Source organism: Mustela nivalis (genome assembly GCF_964662115.1).
Source record: "Mustela nivalis genome assembly, chromosome: 9".
NCBI lineage: Eukaryota > Metazoa > Chordata > Mammalia > Carnivora > Mustelidae > Mustela > Mustela nivalis.
Genome location: NC_139028.1, coordinates 66,802,815 through 66,826,756, shown reverse-complemented (window position 1 = coordinate 66,826,756; position 23,942 = coordinate 66,802,815). Strand labels below are relative to the sequence as shown.

General features: G+C 36.1%; 2 protein-coding genes across 2 annotated transcripts; both read left to right on the top strand.

The window, feature by feature from the left end:
- Nucleotides 1-1,549: 1,549 nt before the first annotated feature.
- LOC309840312 (olfactory receptor 51G2-like) lies at nt 1,550-3,982 on the top strand (the record flags this gene model as incomplete). Its single annotated transcript, XM_082682381.1, has 3 exons — nt 1,550-1,625; nt 2,078-2,196; nt 2,990-3,982. 3 exons carry the CDS (start codon nt 1,550-1,552, stop codon nt 3,980-3,982), a joined length of 1,188 nt encoding a protein of 395 aa, XP_082538507.1.
- A 9,506-nt stretch (nt 3,983-13,488) lies between these two features.
- Nucleotides 13,489-14,427, top strand: LOC309840191 (olfactory receptor 52A1-like; the record flags this gene model as incomplete). Its single annotated transcript, XM_082682264.1, has 1 exon — nt 13,489-14,427. One exon carries the CDS (start codon nt 13,489-13,491, stop codon nt 14,425-14,427), a length of 939 nt encoding a protein of 312 aa, XP_082538390.1.
- Between the last annotated feature and the right edge of the window lie 9,515 nt (nt 14,428-23,942).

Genomic DNA, 23,942 nt, shown 5'->3' with positions numbered 1-23,942 from the left:
AAACAGAGGAATACTCAAATTTTTTTCTTTTATTTTTCCCCAAAATTTTTACTTAAATGATAGTTAACATACACTGCAAATTGGTTTCAGAAGTAGAATTCAGTAATTCATCACTTACATATAATACCCGTGCTCATCACTACAAGTGCCCTCCTCAATACCCATCACCCATCCAGCCCATCCCCCACATACCTCCTTCCATCAATCCTTAGTTTGTTCTCTATCATTGAGTGTCTTATAGTTTGTCTCCTCCTCTCTCCTTTCTCCTCTTTCTTCTTCTCCTCCTCCTCCTCCTCCTTCTTTCCCTACCCACACGTTCATCTGCTTTGTTTCCTAAATTCAACATATGGGTGAAAATATATGCTATTTGTCTTTCTTTGATTGACAGATCAGATTTTTATGGAAAACTATACCTCTTAACCAATAATTCTTCCTCCCCCTGGTAACCTCTGATCTACTTTACATTTTTATAAATTTCCTTACTTGTATAAGTGGAATAATATATATTTATGTTTTGTGTCTGGCTTATTTTATGGTTTTAATGTTTATATATGTATCATTTCTCTATTTTTATACATCCTGGGTTGTACTGCTTATTTAAAAGAAGAAACACAGACATTCGTAAGAAAATTTTTAAAAATTACTTGACCAGATAGATATGAACTTACATATTATAAAAAAAGTAATTGTAGCACCATGAATATGACATAATAGGCATTTAGAACCAAAGGCGTAATACAGAGTCTAGATATAGATCCATATTTATATACAAATTTAAACTAAAACATATATTCCTTCAAAATGGTTGAGGAAGCACCAGATTATCTATCAATACATGTATTGGAAAAAATGGTTTCTACATTTGTGAATAATTAGATGAAACCCTTAGTTACCCATGTCCCCAAAACAAATTCTAGATTGAGTAAAGTTCTCTCCTCTCTCCTCACTTTCTCTCAATTCTTTTAAAGTCTCCATCACTATTATTGTCTCTCTATCACTGTCTAGATCACTTCTCATCTCCATATGCAGTTATATATCTATATCTCTACAAGTGTATCTATTTTTGAATTTGTGTATGGAATAGCTGTTTAAGAATAAAAATATTTGTCATAAAAAGAAAAAATGTTTACTACATAAAAATTATGTATGCCACATACATTTTATAGGACAAAAATAAAATCAAAAGATAGTGGAAAGAAAAAACATATTAAAAATGTAAGACTGATGAATCACAGACTTGTACCCCTGAAACAAATAACACATTATGTATCAATTTAAAAAAAATGAAAAAAAGTAAACAAATTTTCTATATTTAAATAATAATTAATGATAAAATTGTTTGTTCTTTCTTTTTCTTCTTTTGTATCTTTATACCCTTACATATATTTCTGGCCAAGCCTATCAGCAGGACTTGTGTTCTCTCTTCCTCTGGAATTCTGATGGAGTTTCCAAGGATAATTATTCTTAGTTAATTGCTCCCTGAAGTATTCTGTCTCACCCTGCCTCCCATGATGATCAGTTAAAAATCATATAAAAGAAAGTGCTAACAATGCTTATGGCCTGGTTAGAAGGAAACAGCAAGGAAGGGGAGGCATGGATTGATGTGTCTGCTGCCAGTTCATCTGGTAAGAAAGTATCTGATAAATAGGATCAGTTGGGTTACTTTTAATGCTCTCCTGGTAACTGCCTTGCACCAGGTTGGAAAAGCTGCTTATTAACAACTCAGCTCTGCATTCAGAGGCATCACATTTGTATCTTGAAATTTGCTCATAGTGTCAGCATTTAAACTCAAGAAATTGGCAACTGGTACAGATCAGGCCATTTTACGCAGAGAGTTGTTTTTTAAACATTTATTAGCATTCCACTGGTTATACCTAACCAAGAGTACCAACCCACTATGATAAGAAGACTTCACCTTCATGCACTGTCTCTATCTCAAGCTTCATCCTGAATTCCACATCTGGTTCCTCACCTTTACACCCAACGCTCTGCTACAGGTTGTAGAGTTAAGTGTTAATGAACTTATTCCCAAATAATGAACTCTAGCCCTAACCTCCATCCTTGCCATCATATTCAGCTTGTGAGATCCTGAAGGTTGTGGACCCCAGGTTCCAGCAGGAGACACTTACCCTTCTACAAAATACAGAGCAACTTTCCCCATCATCCATGGGTAGTAGATGGAGAAAGAGTGAACTGGTAAGTTTAAAAAAGGACATTAGAAAATACTAAAAACTGGGGCTTCTGGGTGACTCAGTGAGTTAAAACCTCTGCCCTTTGGCTCAGGTCGTGATCCCAGGGTCTTGGGATCGAGTCCCACATCGGGCTCTCTGCTTGGCAGGGAGCCTGCTTCCCCCTCTCTCTCTATGCCTGCTTGTCTGCCTACTTGTGATCTCTGTCAAATAAATAAATGAAATATTAAAAAAAAAGAAAATACTAAAAACTGGGAGAAACTAGCCCTGTTTTCTAATACTTAACTGTTCCTTTTATTTCCTGTGTTGAGTGTTTACTGTTCCAAAAATGACAAACAATTTACATACATTATCCTATGTAACTATTATTGTGTTTATATCAAATATCTGGATCTCAGATATCCCAAGATCGCAATTCTATTAAGTTTTAGAATCCTGAATTTTCTTTATTACTGTGTTATATTCCTTTTGCTACTTATATTCACTCCTCTACAAACGGCAGAAAATTACCAGATCTTTCTTCAGTCTTCAATTTCCATGGAAAGCTGTCATTTCCATACTTATTATCACTGGCTTTCACTGCCATATATGGCCCAGTGGAGATTTCTGTTCATGCCTTTTGTGTTTGGCGTGTAGCCCATGGAGATACACTCTTTTACATGTCTAAACAGATTTCTCTTCCACACAGGATGTTTCAGAAATAAGTTTCCCATCTCTTTGGCAAGAAAACGTTTTAAATAAGACTATCAAGAGATTGAAATTTGATGTATAATAACTGACCAGAGATTTATATTCTCCAGACCCCATGTGCTTCCCTGTGTCTTCCAAAGAAGTCTCACCATGACGTTTTCAATGGGTCCCTTGCATTCACACCTGCGACATTCACTCTTGTTGGCATTCCAGGACTAGAGGCAGAGCACATCTGGGTATCCATCCCTTTCTGCCTTTTATACATCATCATCTTCCTAGGAAATGGCATCATTCTTCATATTATCCGGATTGATCCTGCTTTGCACCAACCCATGTACTTCTTTTTGGCCATGCTAGCATTTGTTGAACTTGGGGTCTCTGCTTCCACCATGCCCGCTGTGTTAGGAATTTTCCTCTGTGGAATTAATGATGTCAGTTTTGGTGGTTGTCTGCTCCAGATGTTTTCAATGCACTCTTTTACCATCATGGAGTCAGGTGTCCTTCTGGCTATGTCTGTAGACCGTTTTGTGGCCATCTACAGCCCTCTACACTATACAACTATCCTGACAATCCCCCGCATCTTTGGGATGGGTGCCACCATTGCCTTTCGAAGTGTGGTGCTCATGTTCCCACTGCTCTTCCTCCTGAAGGGTCTGCCTTTCTGTGGCCACAATAACCTCACACACTCTTACTGTCTCCATTCAGATCTCATCAAATTACCCTGTGGAGACACTCGCCCCAATAGCATCCTGGGTCTGTTTATCATTACCTCCACATTTGGGCTGGACTCATTGCTCATTGTGGTTTCTTACGTGTTGATTCTTCACACTGTACTAGGAATAGCTTCTGGAACTGGGAGGTGGAGGGCACTCAACACATGTGTGTCACACATCTGTGCTGTTCTTATGTATTATGTGCCCATGATCAGCCTCTCCTTGCTGCATCGCTTTGGGCGACACTTACCTCCACTCCTTCAGACTGTCATGGCCAATGCCTACCTCTTCTTCCCACCCGTGGTCAACCCCATCGTCTATAGTATAAAAACTAAGGAAATTCGCAATAGCATTGTTTGTACACTGACTAGAAAGAGGCATGGGGTCTAATCCAGACAGGTAATATTTTAAGAATGTAGAAATTTGGATCAGACCTTATTGCCTGGATATTACTTCAGCAAATGGGAAAAATTCTGTAATTTATTATTGCTTAGGAGAAAGCTGTGGGCTTTAGCAGATGGAGAAATGAAAAATAGTCTCACCCTTTCTCTCTGAAAATACAGAATGTGATTACTTTGATGTAAGCTTCTAGAAGGAGGCACAGTCCCCAGGCTTTAACCTGGTAAAGATCTTGCTCAACTATTCAATACTTAAATACATGATTCATTTGTTTTTTCCCCTTGGAAATAGGTAGAATGGTCCTAGGGAGGTATGTATTTCCAAGTACATACAATTTAGTGATACATATTTGTCATACATTTTGTGAGGACACAAAAGAGTATGTATAGTATGGGAGTATATAGAGTGTGGGAGATAGAAAAACAACATAGAAAAACAATTATAGAAGCTGGATGATGGGTGGATGGAGTTTCATTATTACGTTCGTTTTGAAATAAGTAAAAGCTTTTGTAATAAAAATTTAAAAACATACTGTGTACAAATGAATCTTAAGATTAAGTATTCATTGAATGTATGTTGTGAAGCAGTGTTATATCTAGAGCAGCAGGTTATACAGATGGACACTACAACCAGAGTGCCAGATTATGGAGTTCCATGTTTATTTGACAGAAGCTATATATGGTGTACCATACTAAGTGATTTACATCACTTACAATTAAATGAAGATCATTTAATTCATAGAACAGGTATATGAAGCTATTTTCAGTATTTTCTACATCATGCAGATATGGAAATGAAAACATAGAGAAGTCAAGTGTAATTCTCCAAATCACAGTTAGCCTGTGGCAGAATCTGGATTCTAAACTAGACAACACAAAAAACTAAATTTTCAACAAATAGTATTATGAGTGGTTCCATATCTTAAAATTCAAATATAATTAATTATAATTAACTAATTATAGTCTGTAATGATGACACCTAAATATTTCTTCAAGGGAATATTTATACAATGGGGCTCCACTTAAAACAGTCTGGCTTCCAAGGAATTCTCTTCTTTATTCCCCACAACCACCAGAAACATCACCCATGATACTATGGGTCAAACTTTCATTCTTACGCTGATGATAAAGAATTGTTGAAAACAGCAACTCAATTTTATTTGTAATGTTTTATTACATGTCATTCCTTGTGACTTTAGTCCTTGCAGGTGACAGACTTAATTCACTCTGAGGATCACACCAAGAATCTGCCTCATCTCATTGTTGTACAAATCAGTTTAGGCTAATTCATGCTACAGTAAAAAATAGCACCCAAATCTCAAGGGACTAAACATAAAATTTTCCTCTCTCAGCTACATTTACAGTGTAGATAGGGGGTGGAGGGTGAATTCATGCACCATTTAAGTATCAGTAAGAGAATTTGATGGAGCCTCTTAACATTTCAATATGAAGCTCTTAGAATAGATGTTGCTTGTAAACAAAAAGAAGGTGAGTAAGCACCAGAATGTTAATGCTTTTATCTATAAGTGACACATCAATTGTGCTCATATTCACTTATGCAGAGGATGTTGAAAAGCCACAAAATTACAGATGTAAAGAGGAGAAGAGAAGGAAACCAAGAAATATTGGTAAACAGCATGAGTGTGTGATTGTGAATATACCATCAAGGTCTGACAGGAAAAAGGAAATAATTATATCAGAAATTTACTGAACTTGTTTGCAGCATAAGATACTCTCAGTGGCACAGAGGAAACAGGATGCCAAAATTATGTTATCACCCCAATCTGAAAAGCCAGGATAAAAACAAACAAAACAAAACAAAACAAAAACACCTAAAATACTAACAGGCCCAGAAACATCACAAAAATGAAACAGATGAGATATAAAACAATAGAGACTAGTGAGGACAGAAGTAGAATGAACAGATATTTCCCCTTATGAAGAAGGCAGATACCATTCAGTTCCAGACAACTTTTATCGTTTAGGAATAAAAGTCCAATGTTAACTCATTTTTAAAAAGTTTATTTTTTTTTTTTTAATTTTATGCTGCTGTGAACAATATTGTTATGATGATTAGGGTGGAAATCCTGTACAAGCTAGTATTTTTATGGCTCTTGGGTAAGTACCAGGAGTGGGAATGCTGGGTCTTAGGCTATATGTAAGGATAACTTTTAAAACAAATTCCAAACCACTTTCTAAGTAGCTCCACAATTTTACATTACCATCAGCAGTATGTGAGAATTCCAGATGTTCTACAGTATTCAGCAAAATCAGTCTTTAATTTCGTCTGTTGTAGCTGGTGTGTAGATATATCTCACTGTGATTTTTTAAAAAGATTTTATTACCTATTTCAGAGAGAAAGCACAAGCAGTGAGAAGGGGCAGAGGGAGAAGTAGACACCCTGTTGAGCAGGGAGCCCTAAAGATGTGGGGCTCAATCCCAGGACCCCAAGATCATGACCTGAACAAAAGGCAGACCCTTAACTGACTGAGCCACCCAGGTGCCCCACCTCCTTGTGGGCTGAACATGCTGAGACCATTTTCATGAGCTTATTGCCCATTCGTTATCTTTCTGTGTGGGTATGTGCAGTGACTTCGAATCTTTTGGACATATATATATATATATATATATATATATATATATTTTATTTATTTGTTTGACAGACAGAGATCACAAGTAGGCAGAGAGGCAGGCAGAGAGATAGGGATGAAGCAGGCTCCCTGCTGAGCAGAGGGCCTGATGCCGGGACTCCATCCCAGGACCCTGAGACCATGACCTGAGCTGAAGGCAGAGGCTTTAACCCACTGAGCCACCCAGGGGCCCCACCTAAATATATTTAAATAGACTAAATATTTCTGGCTTCATAAATAAAATTTAAGTTAGTTTGTCTCTACATGTTTCATTTTGAGATGATAAACCTGTCTTAGCAATACGCTCTCAGCTGTGCTACCAATATCATGGGATAATGAGAAAATAGCTTTAAAGAGTTACTAAAGAGAGAGTTTAGAGGAAAAAAAATTGTCTTTTTTATTGAAAATGTTTTTACCTGTCTTAGGTACAAATAATTGATTAGATATGTGTTTTACAAGTATTTTCTTCAGTTCGTGGCTTGTTTTAATCTTCTTAATAGCATCTTTGAAAGAATAATGTATTTTTAAATGGTAATAAAGTCCAATTTATCGGTTATTTCTCTTATTTTATGCTTTTTTTATCCTTTCTAAGAAATGTTTGCCTAATTATGAGGTCACAAAAATGTTCTGGTATCTTCTAGCAATTTTAAAATTTTAGATATTTTGTTTAGGCTTATAATCCACTTTAAGTTAATTGTTATATAGAAAATTATTGATATTTTTGGTTATGAATATCAAGTTGATTCAGCATTATTTGTAGAGAAGACTAGATTTTCTCTATTGGACAACCTTGATATTGTTTTTGAGAATCAATTGACCCCATACATAGACATTAATTTCTTGACTCAATTTCATAGGATTTATCAGTGATTTTGACAATATGAGTCACTTAATGACTAGATTACTCAAAAAAAAGATGGACAGGAAATAAATGTAATTGATTTTACTCTGCTAAACAACCTGATTGCAATATCAATATATGCTTCATAATGAACACATAACAATATTTTTGAGAAAAGATTTTTAATGATGATCTTTTAAAGATGATTCATTTGCCTACCCTCTGAAAAAAAACGCAAAACTGAGAGAAAAGTGAAAATTAATAGATATTGATCTATTTGTGAAACTATTTCCTGATATTACAATAAAGTGGGGAAAAGTTTTCCTTTCTACAGACAAAAGAAAAGGTCAAGATAGTCTTTCAAAGTATGTTTAACGTGAACTGAAATTTGGATATGACATGCCAACTCAGGAACAGAATCAGGATATGTACTGAAAATATTGTTATAAGAGTTGGCATAATAAAATTGATACCCCAATTATTTTGAGAGATTCAATTACCAGCAATATTGTATAGTTTGAGAGTGAAAAGGAACCAAGATGGGATATTGGGGAAGCAGCACCAAAATTTAAATAAAATCAGTAGAATAGAAGAGGAGAGAAACAAAAGACAAGCTAGTCTAAATAGTTCTTCAGTGCTCATTCTCAAGAATGAGCAAATGAAATGTCCACAAAAGCTAAACTATGGAAGAAGCCTAGATGTCCATCAGCAGATGAATGGATAAAGAAGATGTGGTATATAAATACAGTGGAATATTATGCAGCCATTAAAAAACTGACACCTTGCATTCGCAACAATGTGGATGGAACTAGAGGGTATTATGCTAAGTGAAATAAGTCAATCAGAGAAAGACAATTATTACATGATCTCACTGATATGAGGAATTTGAGAAATAAGACAGAAGATCATAAGGGAAGGGAAGAAAAAATGAAACAAGATGAAACTAGAGAGGGAGATGAACCATAAGATTCTTAATTTCAGGAAACAAACTGAGGGTTGCTGGAGAGGAGGGTGGTGGGAGGAATGGGGTGGCTGGGGGATGGACATTGGGGAGGGTATGTGCTATGGTGAGTGTTGTGTAAGACTGATGAATCACAGACCCGTACCCCTGAAACAAATAATACATTATATGTTAATTAAAAAAAAATCATTCCCCTCCCCCCAGAAAACACTGAGCTAATGATTAGCTAACATGTGCTAGTCTGACCTCTGAATCAATTCTATTCAACATGAATCAGTATCATTGTATCTGTCTCCTTCATAGATGAAATTCGAGAAAGAGCATCTAAGGTCCTCTTTTTATCTTTATCTCTTCTCTCCAAAATCCATTTTGAATGCCTCCTCCATCCTACTGAAAGGATTCCTCCTAAATTTACCAGCATCTCTGTTACCTCAAGTACCTCTTAAGTTAAAAGCATACAAGAAAGTCTAGAAACCAGGTGCATGATGTCAAGGAGAATGTCATGTGCATAAGTATATCTTAGAATTAATCATTTATTCTAATGATAAAAGATATATGAATTATTTTTCCTATATTTCTAAAAATTTGAAAGCATGTTTATCTTCCTCTTTACTTGCCTCAAGAGCAGATGACATGATTCCTCCACGTCTTTGAGGAATTAAACACCTGCATTTTGAGGGAAGGGGGGAGGTAAAGAAGAGGAAGGTATAAAGGGAGGCATAGAGAAAAATTTCATCTAATGGCCAACAACCAGCCCAGAGCTTAGTACAGAAGGATTTAGAAATGTCCATCATAGCTATACATTCTGAGAATATTACTGAATTTATGAACATAGCTTCAATAAAATAAAAATCTGATAAATGAGACTGCAGGAGAATGAGAGTTAAAGTGTGGTAAAGAGTCATTGTGGATACTTTTTTTTTTTTTTTTTCCAGAAGTGTCTCAGTGAAAGAAGGGTCCTAAGGATATTCACATAATTCATGGCATAGGAACATGCCCACATCTAAGTGTTCTTTAGATGTTTTTCCATATGGTACTAATGAGAATGTAAAATGTTATAACTACTTTGTTGTTTTTTTGTTTGTTTGATTTCTGATTTGTGTTTTTTTAAGATTTTTTTTTTAACTTTTTATTTTTTATAAACGTATATTTTTATCCCCAGGGGTACAGGTCTGTGAATCACCAGGTTTACACACTTCAGAGCACTCACCAAAGCACATACCCTCCCCAATGTCCATAATCCCACCCCCTTCTCCCAAACCCCCTCCCCCCAGCAACCCTCAGTTTGTTTTGTGAGATTTTTTAATATTTTATTTTATTTTTTATTTTTTCCATTTTTTAAAACTTAAATTCAGTTAGTTAATGTATAATGTATTATTTGTTTCAGAGGTAGAGGTCAGTGATTCATCAGTCTTATATATTACCCAATGCTCATTACATCTCATGTCCTCCTATGATCTTATGTTGCTTAAATTCCACATACCAGTGAGATCATATAATTTTTTCTCTGATTGAATTATTTTCTTAGTGTAATACCCTCTAATTCAATCCAATCATTGCAAATGTCGAGTTTTTTTTTGTTTTGTTTTTTGTTTTTTTTTTTTTTGCTGAGTAGTATGCCATTTTGTGTGTGTGAGTAGTATGCCATTTTGTGTGTGTGTGTGTGTGTGTGTGTGTGTGTGTGTGTAAACAAAATGGGCTCTTTCCATAGTTTGGCTATTGTGGACATTGTTGTTATAAACGTTGGAATGCAGTTGCCCCTTCCAATCACTATGTTTGCATCTGTGGAGTAAATATCCAGTAGTGCAATTTCTGGGTCATAAGATACCTCTATTTTCAACTTTTTGAGGAACTTCCATACTGTTTTACAGAGTGGTTACACCAACCTGCATTCCCACCAACAGTGTTCCCCTTTCTCCACATCCTTGCCAGCATCTGTTGTTTACTGACTTGTTAATTTTAGCCATTCTGATTGGTGTGAAAGAGTATCTCATTGTGGTTTTGATTTGTATTTCCCTGACACTGAGTGATATTGAGCAAAATTTTTAATGTATCTGTTAGCCATTTATATGTCTTCTTTGGAGAAAGATCTGTTCATGTCTTCTGCCCATTTCTTGATAGGATTATTTGTTCTTTGGTTTTTGAGTTTAACAAGTTCTTTATAGATACTGGATAGTAGCCCTCTATCTGATATGTCATTTGCAAATAAATGTTTTTCCAAATGAGGACAGCAGAAAAGGAAGCAAGCTCATAAAAATACAACTTGTGTTTATTAATTTCTCTACATTTACCCTGTGGGGGAAGAGAAAAGAGAGTAACTATGAGTGTCTGCAAGCTATAGAAATGATTTCAGAGTCATTATCTGTGGATGGACCCAAAAGAGTATTATTCTGAGCTCCTGGGAACCTCCTGGACTGGCCAAGTGGTGAGGGAATCTCTCAGGTCATATTCAGACCTCCTTGTTCTCCACATTCACTGGGGAATATTTTAATTGGTAGCCAGCAGTTTTTTTCTACAATTCAAGCTCAATAAATTTAACCTGCTGCTGCCTCAGCATGATACAGACCTTGCTGTGAGTTTTGTTGGAGGATGAACCCACCAACATGATCTCAGAAAGTCTTTCAGAATAGGATCAGATTTGTTTTGCAGGGACAGAAGAAGAGCAGGAAAGTTTATCATGAAGATGTCCATATATTGGATATGGCCCAAACAGCAAATGGATCAGAGTTCATGACTTTCACATGGGCTGTTACTGAGGGTGTAGACAGAAGAAGAGGTGCTTCCCAGCACATGATGCCAGGGAATGAGATCGGAATCTCAGGAGGAAGAAAGATGGATGAGAGGTAAGCAATGAGGGATAGTGCTATGAAGACTGAGGATGGTCTTCAGGTGCCTAGTAAGAACAGAACTTGTTCTCAAAAACAAAGGGTAAGGAAGTCTCACTATCCCCAGATTTACCTCATAATGCTGCCCTACTAGCATTTCCAACAATAAGCACTCCATTCCAACTGCCCTGTACTCACATCCTCTCCCACCTTCCTTCCCACCATCTGTACCTGTCAGGTAATTACGTCTTTCTCTTGAATAAGTCAGACAATGGTATTGTTACTACAGGATTCCTATTCTAATTCAGATTAACTATGAGAAAGGAAAAAGTCAACCCTATGAGAAATCTGTGACCTATGGTTTTGTAGAATGAAGCACTGGAGAACGAAGCTGTGGAAATCAAAGACTTAGCTGGTTGACTGACTAGTCTATCCTAAATACATGTTAGCTGAACACAGTCTTTCTTCATAAATGATCCCTCTGACTATGATCCTTCACTAGAGTTTTAGCAGCATAAACCACAGCTATTCTTGAATAACTAGCATATTTGGTGACATTCGGTATATGATTAGGTGATTATGAACTTGCTGACATAAAGCAACAGTGTTGGAGAGTCTAGGAAAGAATGACATAACTGAACGCTGTTTGTTTTTTTTGTTGCTTTGTTTTGTTTTGTTTTTTAAGGACAGCAATTTTTTTTATTGTACATCTTGGGAATTTCATGATTCTAGATATGCAATTTTCAAAGCAATGATCTTTTATTAGAGAACTCTCATTTGGGGACTAAGACCTCAAGTTTTTAGAAAATTTAGTCATCAATGAATTGTGGTGATCAAATTATCATTAGTTGTTCTATGGCCCTCTCCTGGATCATTTCTGGTATTGCAATGTCTGCCCTCTGTCTTCCCTTTCTACTTCTAGATTGGACTCCCTTTTAAGGAACCTATCTTTTCACCCCTTTATTTTCTATTTATTTTTGATTTTTGAGCTCCAAAATGATCAAAGCATTTAAATGATGTGTATATATATTCTTAAACATCAACAAGCCTAAATTTACCAATCTTTTGCTGATGGTAACTCTGACCACTTTAACCCTAGAAAATAACCTCTATTCTGGCTAAACTACCCATTTACCTATGTCCTATGGGAAGCAAGGACAAGTCTGCTTGCCTCCACACTGTTGTTCAGGATTTCCTTGCCTCCTAGATGTTTCTTGCCTCTAGGTATTCTGAAACGGGTGTTACAGAATTTCTGCTATTTTAAGTATTTCTGCTCATTTTAAGGAATCCCATGTTAGTAATAAAGACAAAATAAAATACAGTTTTACTAATAATGGAAAAAAATAGCATGGAACTTTGATCCAGGCTGTAAAAATTACTAGGATTTGAATCATTTTTTTCTCAAGCTCTACCTCACATTTTTTTTTTTGCCAGCCTTAGTAATATATTTTTTTAATTTTTTAATTTTTTACAAACATATATTTTTATCCCCAGGGGTACAGGTCTGTGAATCACCAGGTTTACACACTTCACAGCACTCACCAAAGCACATACCCTCCCCAATGTCCATAATGCCATCCCCTTCTCCCAAACCCCCTCCCACCAGCAACCCTCAGTTTGTTTTGTGAGATTAAGAGTCACTTATGGTTTTTGAATGGACTTCCATTCTTATGTAGATATGTAATATAGATATGTAAGTATGTTATGCTCTTGGGTGAGCCATTTCTATTATTCCTCTCTTTCATGAGAAGCTTTTGATTAGTTGCTTGCCTAAACTATCACTTCCTGACTCAGTGACAGTGGAGAGAAAAATAAAGTCCTAAGGATTAGCTGCAATTTAGGGTAGGGAGAGATTTATGAAAATCAGATTAATGTACAATTTGCAAACAAAATAAGCAAACATTATTATTTGTCCACAGATCCAGAAAGATATAACAGAAAGAGCAGCAGTTGATTCCCTTATTCAAATGATCTGGTGGTTCTAATGCATTTGCCCTTCCATGCAAAGCACCTCTTATTATAAACTAGTGTTTTGGGATGTCTTCCCTTAAAACAGTGATATGCATCAATGGCCAGTCTTTTTTCCATTAACAATATAGGTGAAATGAATGATATGACCTTCTATTTTGGACAGAATCAGAGAGACTCACTATGACAACTTTGGATATAAAAAGGAGTAGAGAAGAAGAGGACCACGGACTGAGATACTCCTTTCATCTCCTTTGGAGACCCAAAGACATTATGTCCATCTCCAACATTACAGTCTTCATGCCTTCTGTGTTGACCCTAATAGGGATCCCAGGCCTAGAGTCTGTGCAGTGCTGGATTGGGATTCCATTCTGTGCCATGTATCTTTTTGCTTTGATTGGAAATTCCGTGCTTCTGATCATCATCATTTCTGAGCGTAGCTTCCATGAACCCATGTATATTTTCCTAGGCATGCTTGGAGTCACGGATATTGTAGTTGGCACAAGCATTGTGCCCAAGATGCTTGGCATTTTCTGGTTTCATATGCCAGACATTTATTTTGACTCTTGTTTGCTTCAAATGGGACTCATCCACATGTTTGAGTGCATCGAGTCAGGCATCCTCTTGGCCATGGCTATGGACCGTTATGTGGCCATCTGCTATCCACTAAGACATGGTGCCATCTTCACCCACCAGCTGGTCACCCAAATAGGGGCTGTGGTAATACTTAGGGCTGCCATTCTAGCAACCCCATCTTTAGTCCTGATAAAGTGTCGGTTTCAGTTTTACCATACAACCATCATCTCCCACTCCTACTGTGAACACATGGCCATTGTGAAACTGGCTGCAGAAAATGTGCAGGTCAACAAAATCTATGGCCTGTTTGTGGCATTTGCTGTTGCTGGATTCGATCTCACCTTCATCACTTTGTCCTACATACAAATATTTATCACAGTTTTCCGTTTGCCCCAGAAGGAGGCTCGGTGGAAAGCATTCAATACCTGCATCGCCCACATCTGTGTTTTCCTCCAGCTCTACTTCCTTGCCTTCTTCTCCTTCTTTACACATAGGTTCGGTGCTCACATTCCCCCTTATATCCATATCCTCTTTTCTAGCCTCTACTTGCTCGTCCCTCCTTTTCTCAATCCTCTTGTATATGGTGCCAAGACCAAGCAGATCCGCATTCATGTGGTAAAGATGTTGTGTTCATAAAATTCAATGTGATTAATACCTGCAGTCTTTCCCTTTATACAATAGTAAATAATTATCTCTCAAAATTAAATAAAACAGCAAAAATCCATGTTAATTGTGATGTTTGAGTTTTCAATTTAATTCTTTTGTGAAATTTTCCTGCCTTTTAGATGGTTTTCACATCATAGTCCATGATACCTATTGGTCATAGGGTTTAGATCCTACTGGGAAATGAGAATGAGTAATGTAGAAAAAACAAAATATATTAGTTCCTTTTTTCTTCATTTTTAATTATTGATTAAAATTTCTCCTTTAAGTATCATTCTCCAGAAGGATTACCAAACACAAATCTCTCAATGAATTAAATGCACCCATGACTCATGGTTTGTGACTTTCTGGGTCAGTGAAAATAAATCATTGATTCTGTTTGTTTCTCGACCATCCTAATCATCTTCAAAAAAAGGAGGAGGTTTTTTTTTTTTTTTAATTCTTATTCAAACAAAGAAGCAAAAACTACATGTATCTAATTAGACATACTCTTCAAATTTCAACATTTATGGTGTCATTCAGGGCATTAGATGCAAATTCCTGACCACTCTTGAGAGTTCTGCACACTCACCATTACTTCTTTATTAACTGATCAAATGTTATAAAACACCTACAATATGATAAATGCTATAGTGAAGAATAGAAGCATAATGGTAAATTTGACACAGTGTTTCTGTTTTTGATTTTATAGCTACCATAGCTTTATATTTCCAGACAGAGAGAGGAAAATGAGAGAAAGGTGGTAGAGGTACCGATAGAATGTGGGTTAGCAAAGACAGTGAAGCACTGAAATTCAACTGAAGGTAGCAGTCTGTAGAGCTACTTTTATTTTCTTTGTCTTTTTAATAGGAGTCTGATTTTTTCTTTTTTTAAAATTTTAATTCCAGTTATTTAACATACAGTGTTATGTTAGCTTCAGGTGTACAATATGGTATTCAACACTTGTATACATCCCTGTGTGCTCATCTCAGCAAGTATACTCCTTATTGCCTATCAACTATTTCACCCATTCCCCCACACCCACTTCCCCTCTGGTAACCATCAGTTTGTGCTCTGTTGTTAAAAGTCTCATTCCTGAATTACCTCTCTCCTATTTTATCCCTTCACTTGTTTGTTTGGTTTCTGAAGCTCCACATATGAATGAAGTCATATAGTACTTGTCTTTCTCTGCAAGGCATCTGATTCTTAAGGAAAGAAAAATGAATGGCTAAGCAGGTAAGGCATTTGTGACAGGTAGATGATATTGGAGATGAAACAGAGAATCAAGAAACTGCAGGGTTTTGTTTTTTTTTTTTTCAGTGTAACGTACAATTTGTACAGATAAGACATACAAATAGCAAGAGTGATTGTGGACACCATGCCAACTTGTTGAACTTTATTCTGAAAGTTATCACATGTCATGGGTGAGTTTTTACTGTAAGAAAGGGGTGTGTGTGTGTGTGTGTGTATACCTACTTGACATTTGGCAGCGTATCTTCTCAGTGGACATAAAACATTATGCTCTTTAATCACTCAAGACTATTGTATTAATGAATATATAGAGTGTTTGTCTAAATTAATGGCTCGAGAACTTATGGTCTGTGGGTTATTCTTGAAAACCTCAGCTCATAGATCACCTTTTTAAAGGTTATGGAAAATATTTGCACGTGTACATCTCTCCATGCTTTGATTTATAACATTCAAACCAATGTATATGTAGAATTACTAGATTCTTGCATGTCTCATGGATGTGGGTACTCTGGCTTGTTTTATGGACTGGACTTTATCAGATGACTGCTGAAGATAATTACTCTATAAATGTAGAGGTTATCCTGAGGCATCTTTGGAGGCTGTTAAATGTCAGTATTTATTTAAATAGGATGAGATTGGATTACCAGTAATGGCTGCTTTCTTTGATAACAGTGTCTTTGGAATAAAAGAAACTAAAAAAAAAAAATCAGAGATTATTTCTTTTTTTCTTCTTCTCAATTTACATTCAATTAAGTAACATACAATGTATTATTAATCTCTGGAGTTCAGTGATTCATCAATCTTATTTACATCGCGATCAGTCTCATTACATCACATGATTTCTTTAATGTCCACCACCCAGTTACCCACCTCCCCACTCACCACCACTCCAGTAACCCTGTTTTTTTCTTGTGATTAAGAGTCTCAGAGGTAATTTCTTAATGTTCTAGCAAGAGTTCAACAAACTTTTATGAAAAGGGCCAATTAAATAGCTTGGACCATGGGGGCAAAGAAACAAAGAGTATTTTTTAGGTATTTAGCTAAGAAGAGACAAAGCATATTTCCACAAAAATTTTGGTGAAATTGTATGTGATGATGTATCATTTATAATGGGCAATACTAATAATAATAAACACACTTGTTAGTTTTCTGTAATGAAAGTCTACCAATTAGAAGAATGTTCTAGGGGATAACATTCTGCTAAAGTGTGGCTGAAAGTTAGATTTTCCCTACCATCAAACTGATTGCAAAAATTCATCTGTAAAACCCATTCCTCTTAGCTACTGAGCTATACAAAAACGGGCAGCAGATCAGCTTTGGATAGTTCACTTTAATTCTAAGTTTATTCGTGGAATTTTGAAGTATGCCCCAAATCACTACTTCTGGCAGTTTTCCTGAAAATATGTATGATATAAGACCAGCCTAGAGGCAGAATGTGAAAGTAGGAGATATTTCCACCATATTCAATTATTATAATATTCCATAAAATATCTAGCTTAGAGTCTAGATTATTCAGTTATTTTTTTTTAATTTTCAGCATAACAGTATTCCTTGTTTTTGCACCACACTCAGTGCTCCATGCAATCTGTGCTCTCTCCCTGGTGCTCTCTCTACCCACCACCTGGTACCTCAACCTCCCACCCATCCGCCAATTCAAATCCCTCAGATTGTTTTTCAGAGTCCATATTATCTCATGGTTCACCTCCCCTTCCAATTTCCCCTAACTCCCTTCTCCTCTCTAACTCCCCTTGTCCTTCATGTTATTTGTTATTTTTGGTTTTTAAATTACCAGCACCAGTTCCAAGTTAAGACTTAAAAATGGAAAAGAGGGGGAAAAATTGATCTTTGTATGAAGAAAAGGAAAACCAGGACTCTCTATCCTTCCATACATAGGCCAGGACAATTAGAGGATAAATTCTTAAAATAAAACTGCTTGAAAAATAAAAATACAAAGGTCTTTTGTAAAAGGTAATTTTAATGATTTCTAGAAATTTCAAAATTAATCTTCAAGGGGATTGCATCAATTTCAACAATGACCAAAATAACTTGTTTGGCTGAATTTTCAAGAACACTGGTTATGGCTGACATTTTTAAATTCATAGCTAAAATATGATTTTCTTAACAATTAGCACTTAAAGAAGACTTACTGGCTTTTCCATTAGCATATCCTTTTATGAAGCACTTTACTGTTCCTTTGATCATGCCTGATATTTTTCATCTTCCATTTAAAATCTGGGGAATAAATATTGAATTAATATTTTGAAGGACTTTTTCTTCAGGACTTCACAAGAGCCCTTGATTATGCCGTGGATATTTCCCAAGTAATCATTTCAGACAATGAAAGAGGTCTTTATTATGGTGAGTTTTGACACATCAGGTGTGGTAGTTGACCCTTGCTCCCAGAGTTGGCTTTCAGGTGAGGGAGTAATAATGCATTGATTCTTCTGGCTTTTTGCGGTTCCTTATCTAGATATTCAATTTAGGAAGAATAACTTGCAACATTTGCCTGTCTCCTCCTTTCTCCTCTGTAGAGAACATCCCCTAAGCTGCAGGCCTCTTGAGTTGACCTTCCTGGAGTAGTTCCTACTCCAGGATAGGGATGCCATGTTGACACTTGATGAGTAAATCAGCCACATTTGGGATTTAGTTAGCAGGTCCATTTGGCCTTCATACTGAAGTGTATACTTATATTTAAACAGTATAACATAGGGAGGCAAACCATAAGAGAGACTCTTAACTATAGAGAACAAAGTGAACATGGCTGGAGGAGAAGTCAGTTGGGGACAGGCTAAATGGGAGATGGGCATTAAGGAGAGCCCTTAAGATGAGCACTGGGTGTTTTATGTAAGTGATGAATCATTAAATTCTACTCCTGAAACAAATATTATACTATATTTTAACTAACTAGAATTTAAATAAAAACTTGAAAGAAATGATGTTTTGTCTTCCATCTACCACTTCTATGTGTAATTCCTAAAATTAGTGAGAACCCCTATTAGTCAGACCTGCAAGGGTTCTCTAATGAAAATTACAAAACATTGTTGAGAGAAAGCAAACAATAAAGAAATAGAAACCTATACCATGTTCTGGGATTGAAAATCTCAATATTGTTAATTTATTGTTAATTGTTAATCTCAATATTGTTAAGATGCTTATTTTTATAAATATATATATATATTTCAAGTTGTAGATCATAAGTTATATGGTATCTTGTGTCTAGCTTCTTCCATGTAGTATGAAGTTTTTGAGGTTCATCCATGTCGTAGCATTAATCAGAAATTCACTTTTTTATGTTTGAGTGAAATTCCACTGCATGTACCCAAGTCTACTCTTGGTACCCGATAGGACAAAACTCTAGCCGCACAAGCTTTTAAATGATCTGTCTCCTCTCTGTGTTGTAAGGACTCCCATCTTAATTCAGACATTCCACAAATAATATAATCATGGCCAGTCTCCTTTTATTTTGTATTTTCCATTTTTTATGTACACTTACTTCTTCTCACTTGATTGATTTTATCAATCATCATAGTAAAAACTATTCAACTGGGATTTTTTTTAAAAGATTTTATTTATTTATTTGACAGACAGAGATTACAAGTAGGCAGAGAAGCAGACAGAGAGAGAGGAGGAAGCAAGCTCCCTGTTGAGTAGAGAGCCTGATGCGGGGCTCGACTGGGATCATGACCTGAGCTGAAGGCAGAGACTTTAACCCACTGAGCCACCCAGGCACCCCTCAACTTGGATTTTTAACTGTTATTTTAAAAGCTTAGGTGTTTTATTTCTGAGTTTCTCTGGATAACATGCATAAATAAGAGCTTCTTCTAAAAATTTTATTTCTGGGGTGCCTGGGTGGCTCAGTGGTTTAAAGCCTCTGCCTTCGGCTCAGGTCATGATCTCAGGGTCCTGGGATCAAGGCCCGCATAGGGCTGTCTGCTCAGTAAAGAGCCTGCTTCCCCCCCTCTCTCTATCTGCCTCTCTGTCTACTTGTGATTTCTTTCAAATAAAAAAATAAAAATAAAATAAATAAAATAAAATAAAAATTTTATTTCTGTATTTTCTATTGCATTTCCTGGAGAGATAAAGCTCCATTAAAATACTTACAAAGGTAATTATTTCTTAATTATTTCTATTTTATATATTGGGAGAGTTAAGGAACTATATCTGCCAGAAATAAGGAGTTGTACTCTTTCTAAAACATCTTCTTCCTCTAGAGTCCTAATGGGTTTTACCAAATAGTCTCTAACAAGATTTTTGTCCCTAACATATATAACATTATGAGTCTATGAAGTTTACATTATGAGTCCATGAGGTTTAAGCTTTTTTTGCACGATTCCAAAAGCACCTTTGCATTCACTCAGTAAGTCTACATTGTTACCTATACTCTTTATAAACAGTAGTATACAGTGTTCATGAACCTGCTGACCACACCTCAGCATACTTCATATTCCATCTGAAAATTACTCATTTTATTTTCTCTGAAAACATTTTATTTTATTTTGAGCCCACGTGTTGTTACTCTGTCGGGTCATTGGCACCTAGATATATATTGTTTGTTTCTTTTTCTGGTGCAAGTTCTCCAGTTATGGCTGATTTCAAACAACCATATGACATCACTGATTCTAGAACTGGGAAGAGATGTACACAATGATCTCTCCTAAGCCAGTGTGAACTGACCCAGCACACAATGCTCTCAATCTGTACCATTATTTTTTCTAGGATGAATATAATTTTATGGCAGCTTAATGACAAGTTGGGAGTCAGAGACTCTTTCAGTGCAGAAAGAACAGGTCTACTAAATAGGCTCACACTCAATGACACAAGGGAATAAAAACAGTCTGACTCCAAGTAAGACCATCATGTCTTTCAGGCAGATGCATGTAATACAGTGTTGTGATGCTTGCTCTGGTACTATGCAGAGGAAGGGAATCTTTTCTCTCCTTCTACTTGACAATAAAACTTATATCCATTTTATAAGGCATCAACATTCTTTCAACTAAATATAATGGCCATGAATTATAGTTCCCAGCTGGGAAGTTGATATAGATATTGTGAATGACACTGAATTTTTAAAAAATGAGTATCATCATTTAATTAGAATTTTGAACATCACTGGGACAATTTAATGAGCTCGTTTGAGAAAGGAAAGATTGGTGTCACCAAAGTTCATGTGGGAGAAACTCAGAAAGTAAAAGACTATGGAAGCTCTGAAGTGAACTTTCCTAGTTCAGCCCCCCTTATGAAGCCTAAATAAGAAATCAATCTTTCTCTGGCTGTAATTAGATTACAGAAATAATTATTTAATTTATGTCAGCTTGCCTAAACTGATGTCTAAGTATCTCAGGATGTTTTATTTTCTTTTCATTGGCTCATTGTTTTTCATGTGTCATTGACTTGTTTTGTGTTGTCTTGGGGCACTGTCTTCTTTGAGGAAGCTTCAAAGGGAGGGTCATTTTGTTCCCAATCCCAAAGAAAGACCACTTTGAAAATTTTAAAGATGCAGAATTGCATTTAGATAATCAATTTCCAAGTTCTGAGCCATATTGTTCCTCCTTTTTCACAAACCTACAGGCTCACCAGCCATTGGTGAAAACCAATCACCCAGCTGTCTCCTTTAGTACAAAATGGTCATCCTCTGTAGCTGAACCACCAGGATTCCCAATTTGGGACTTCTATGTATGATACCACAGATGATCCCTGTTAAGTTTTTGGGCTTGAGATTCTGGACTGAATGTGGGGAAATGGAACATTAGTTTCAAAGAGAACATATAACCTATGTGATCCAAGAAGATGCCAGGATGAAAAAAAAAGCAATCAAATCTTATAGTAGTGGACTGTTCAAATGTGATGATTTTTGTCTCAGGCTGTTCAGAACATTTTTGAGTCAATTAATCACACAGTAGGTAACAAATTTTAAAGTGAGTTTGACACATAGGAGCATCCTAGAGGAGAATCAGGGCTGATCAATGCACAGAAAGCTTTTTGATTAAAGGTCAGGAAATTATACATATTTAGACTGGAAGAGATTCAGTAACAATGATGCCCTCAAATCATTCAGGGGAAATCTCACCTGGTGACATGCTCATCAACTAACTGAACTTAGTCACATGGAGGACACAACTTCATTTGGGCAGAAAATACATTTTAAACACATTTAAAATAAAATACATTTAAAATTACATTAAATACATTAAATACATTAAAATAAAATACATTGAAAAATACATTTTAAACGCATAACATCTAAATATTTTAAATGCATTACATCATTTCATCCTCACAGTTACCATGAAGTGTGTTTCTATCATTAACTTTGCCTCACTAATAAAGAATTCAGACAATGACAAGTTTTAGAACTGTCTGAGGAACATACAAAGCTAAGGAGTATCCCAGGGATTTAAACTGTCCTGACTTCAGATCCACTAATAAACCACCATGTCCCATGGCTGATATGTTCTTCAGAAGGTGGATTGAGGACTTTAATGAGAAATGAAGAGGAAGGCAGTTTGAGGCTCACTAAAAAGAAGACTTGTCTGACAACTGGAGCTGTCCTGAAATGGACAAGCTATCACAGAAACAAAGATAGACTATTCTTTGGGGATGTGAGGCAGAGATCAAAGGGTGAAGGTCAGAGACCTTGTAGAGGGAAATGTTTCCAGAGACTGTCTTTCTCATTCAGTGCTGTTACTCTCAACCCAAGGACATCTTTGTCTCACCTCCCATTATTTCCATCCATCAAGTCATTGAGCAGCATAAATATTGTTTCTATGTTACTCTTTAATGTGGCCTGGTCATTTCATCCTATCCTATCTGGGCTATGACAAGTATTCTTCTAACTTCATCTCCCTATGTCAGCTCTCATCTTTTAAGCTACTTAACAATCTGCTAGCAGAGTCTATGTTTATTTTTTTTATTATGTTCAATTAGCCAACATATAATACATCATTTAATTTATACATACAACCATATAATACAACATACAATACATCATTTTGATGTAGAGTTCAATGATTCATTAGTTGTATATAACACCCAGTGCTCATCACTACACATGTCTTCCTTAATACCATCACCTGGTTACCCCATGTCCTAATCCCCTTCCCTTCTGTAACCCTCAGTTTGTTTCCCAGAGTCCAGAGTGTTTTGTCGTTGTCTCTCTCTCTGATTTCTTCCCATTCAGTTTTCTCTCCTTTCCCCTATTGTCCTCTGAGCTATTCTTTATGTTCCACATATGAAGGAAACCATATGATAATTGCCTTTCTGTACTTGACTAATTTCACTTAGCATAATCCCCTCTGTTCCATCCATGTCAATGTAAATGGTTGGTATTCATCCTTTCTAATGACTGAGTAATATTCTATTGTATATATGAGATTAAGAGTCACTTATGGTTTGTCTCCCTCCCAATCCCATCTTGTTTCATTTATTCTTCTCCATATATATATATGAACCACATCTTCTTTATCCATTCATCTGTTGAAGGGTAGAATGGATTTTTAGAGGCAAAAACAAAACAAAACAAAAAACTTGTTATTCCACCTAGGTTTTTGTAATTATTTTGCTTAAAATTGGAAGCTTATGTTTGTTATTCTTCCTTTTTCCTTAGTCTGAACAACCATCATCTTTTTATGAAACAACTCTTATATGAAAGTTACTTGTTGATTTGTAATCCCACTGTATATTTCATGCTTCTTTGATTTTGTCCAGAGTATTTCCTCTGGGAATGTCCTTCCTTCTCCTTTATCTGTATAAGACCTATTGAAAAATGATTTCCCTTGTTAGCCAGACTTATTCTGCCTATTATGAATAAAACTACAAATGTTTCTCATTTGGTTAAAAAGTATTCTACATTGATTCTTATTTGATTAAAGACTATTCTTCTCCAATGTAAGACCCTAGAACAATGGTCAGTAACCAGGTATGTTATGTCCCTTTCCACACATGCAGATGACATTTGGCAATGTCTGAGACATTTTTTTATTTTCATGACAAGAAAAAACAACTGGAACCTGATGGGTAGGAGTCAGGGATGCAGCTAAGTCTCCTACAATATAGTGAATTGTCCCAGGACACAAAATTTTTCTAACTAAAAGCACCAAGTGTGTTGAGAAGGAGAAAATCTTCTTTAGAAGAATATCAATTAGGCCCCTTAAAGTTGGAAATATAAAACTATCAGGAAGAAAAGTAACTATGTTTTTCACATGATTTTTCTTCTGTTTGGTTGAAGGCATGCTTTCTAATTTATTTACCTGCTCCTTGTT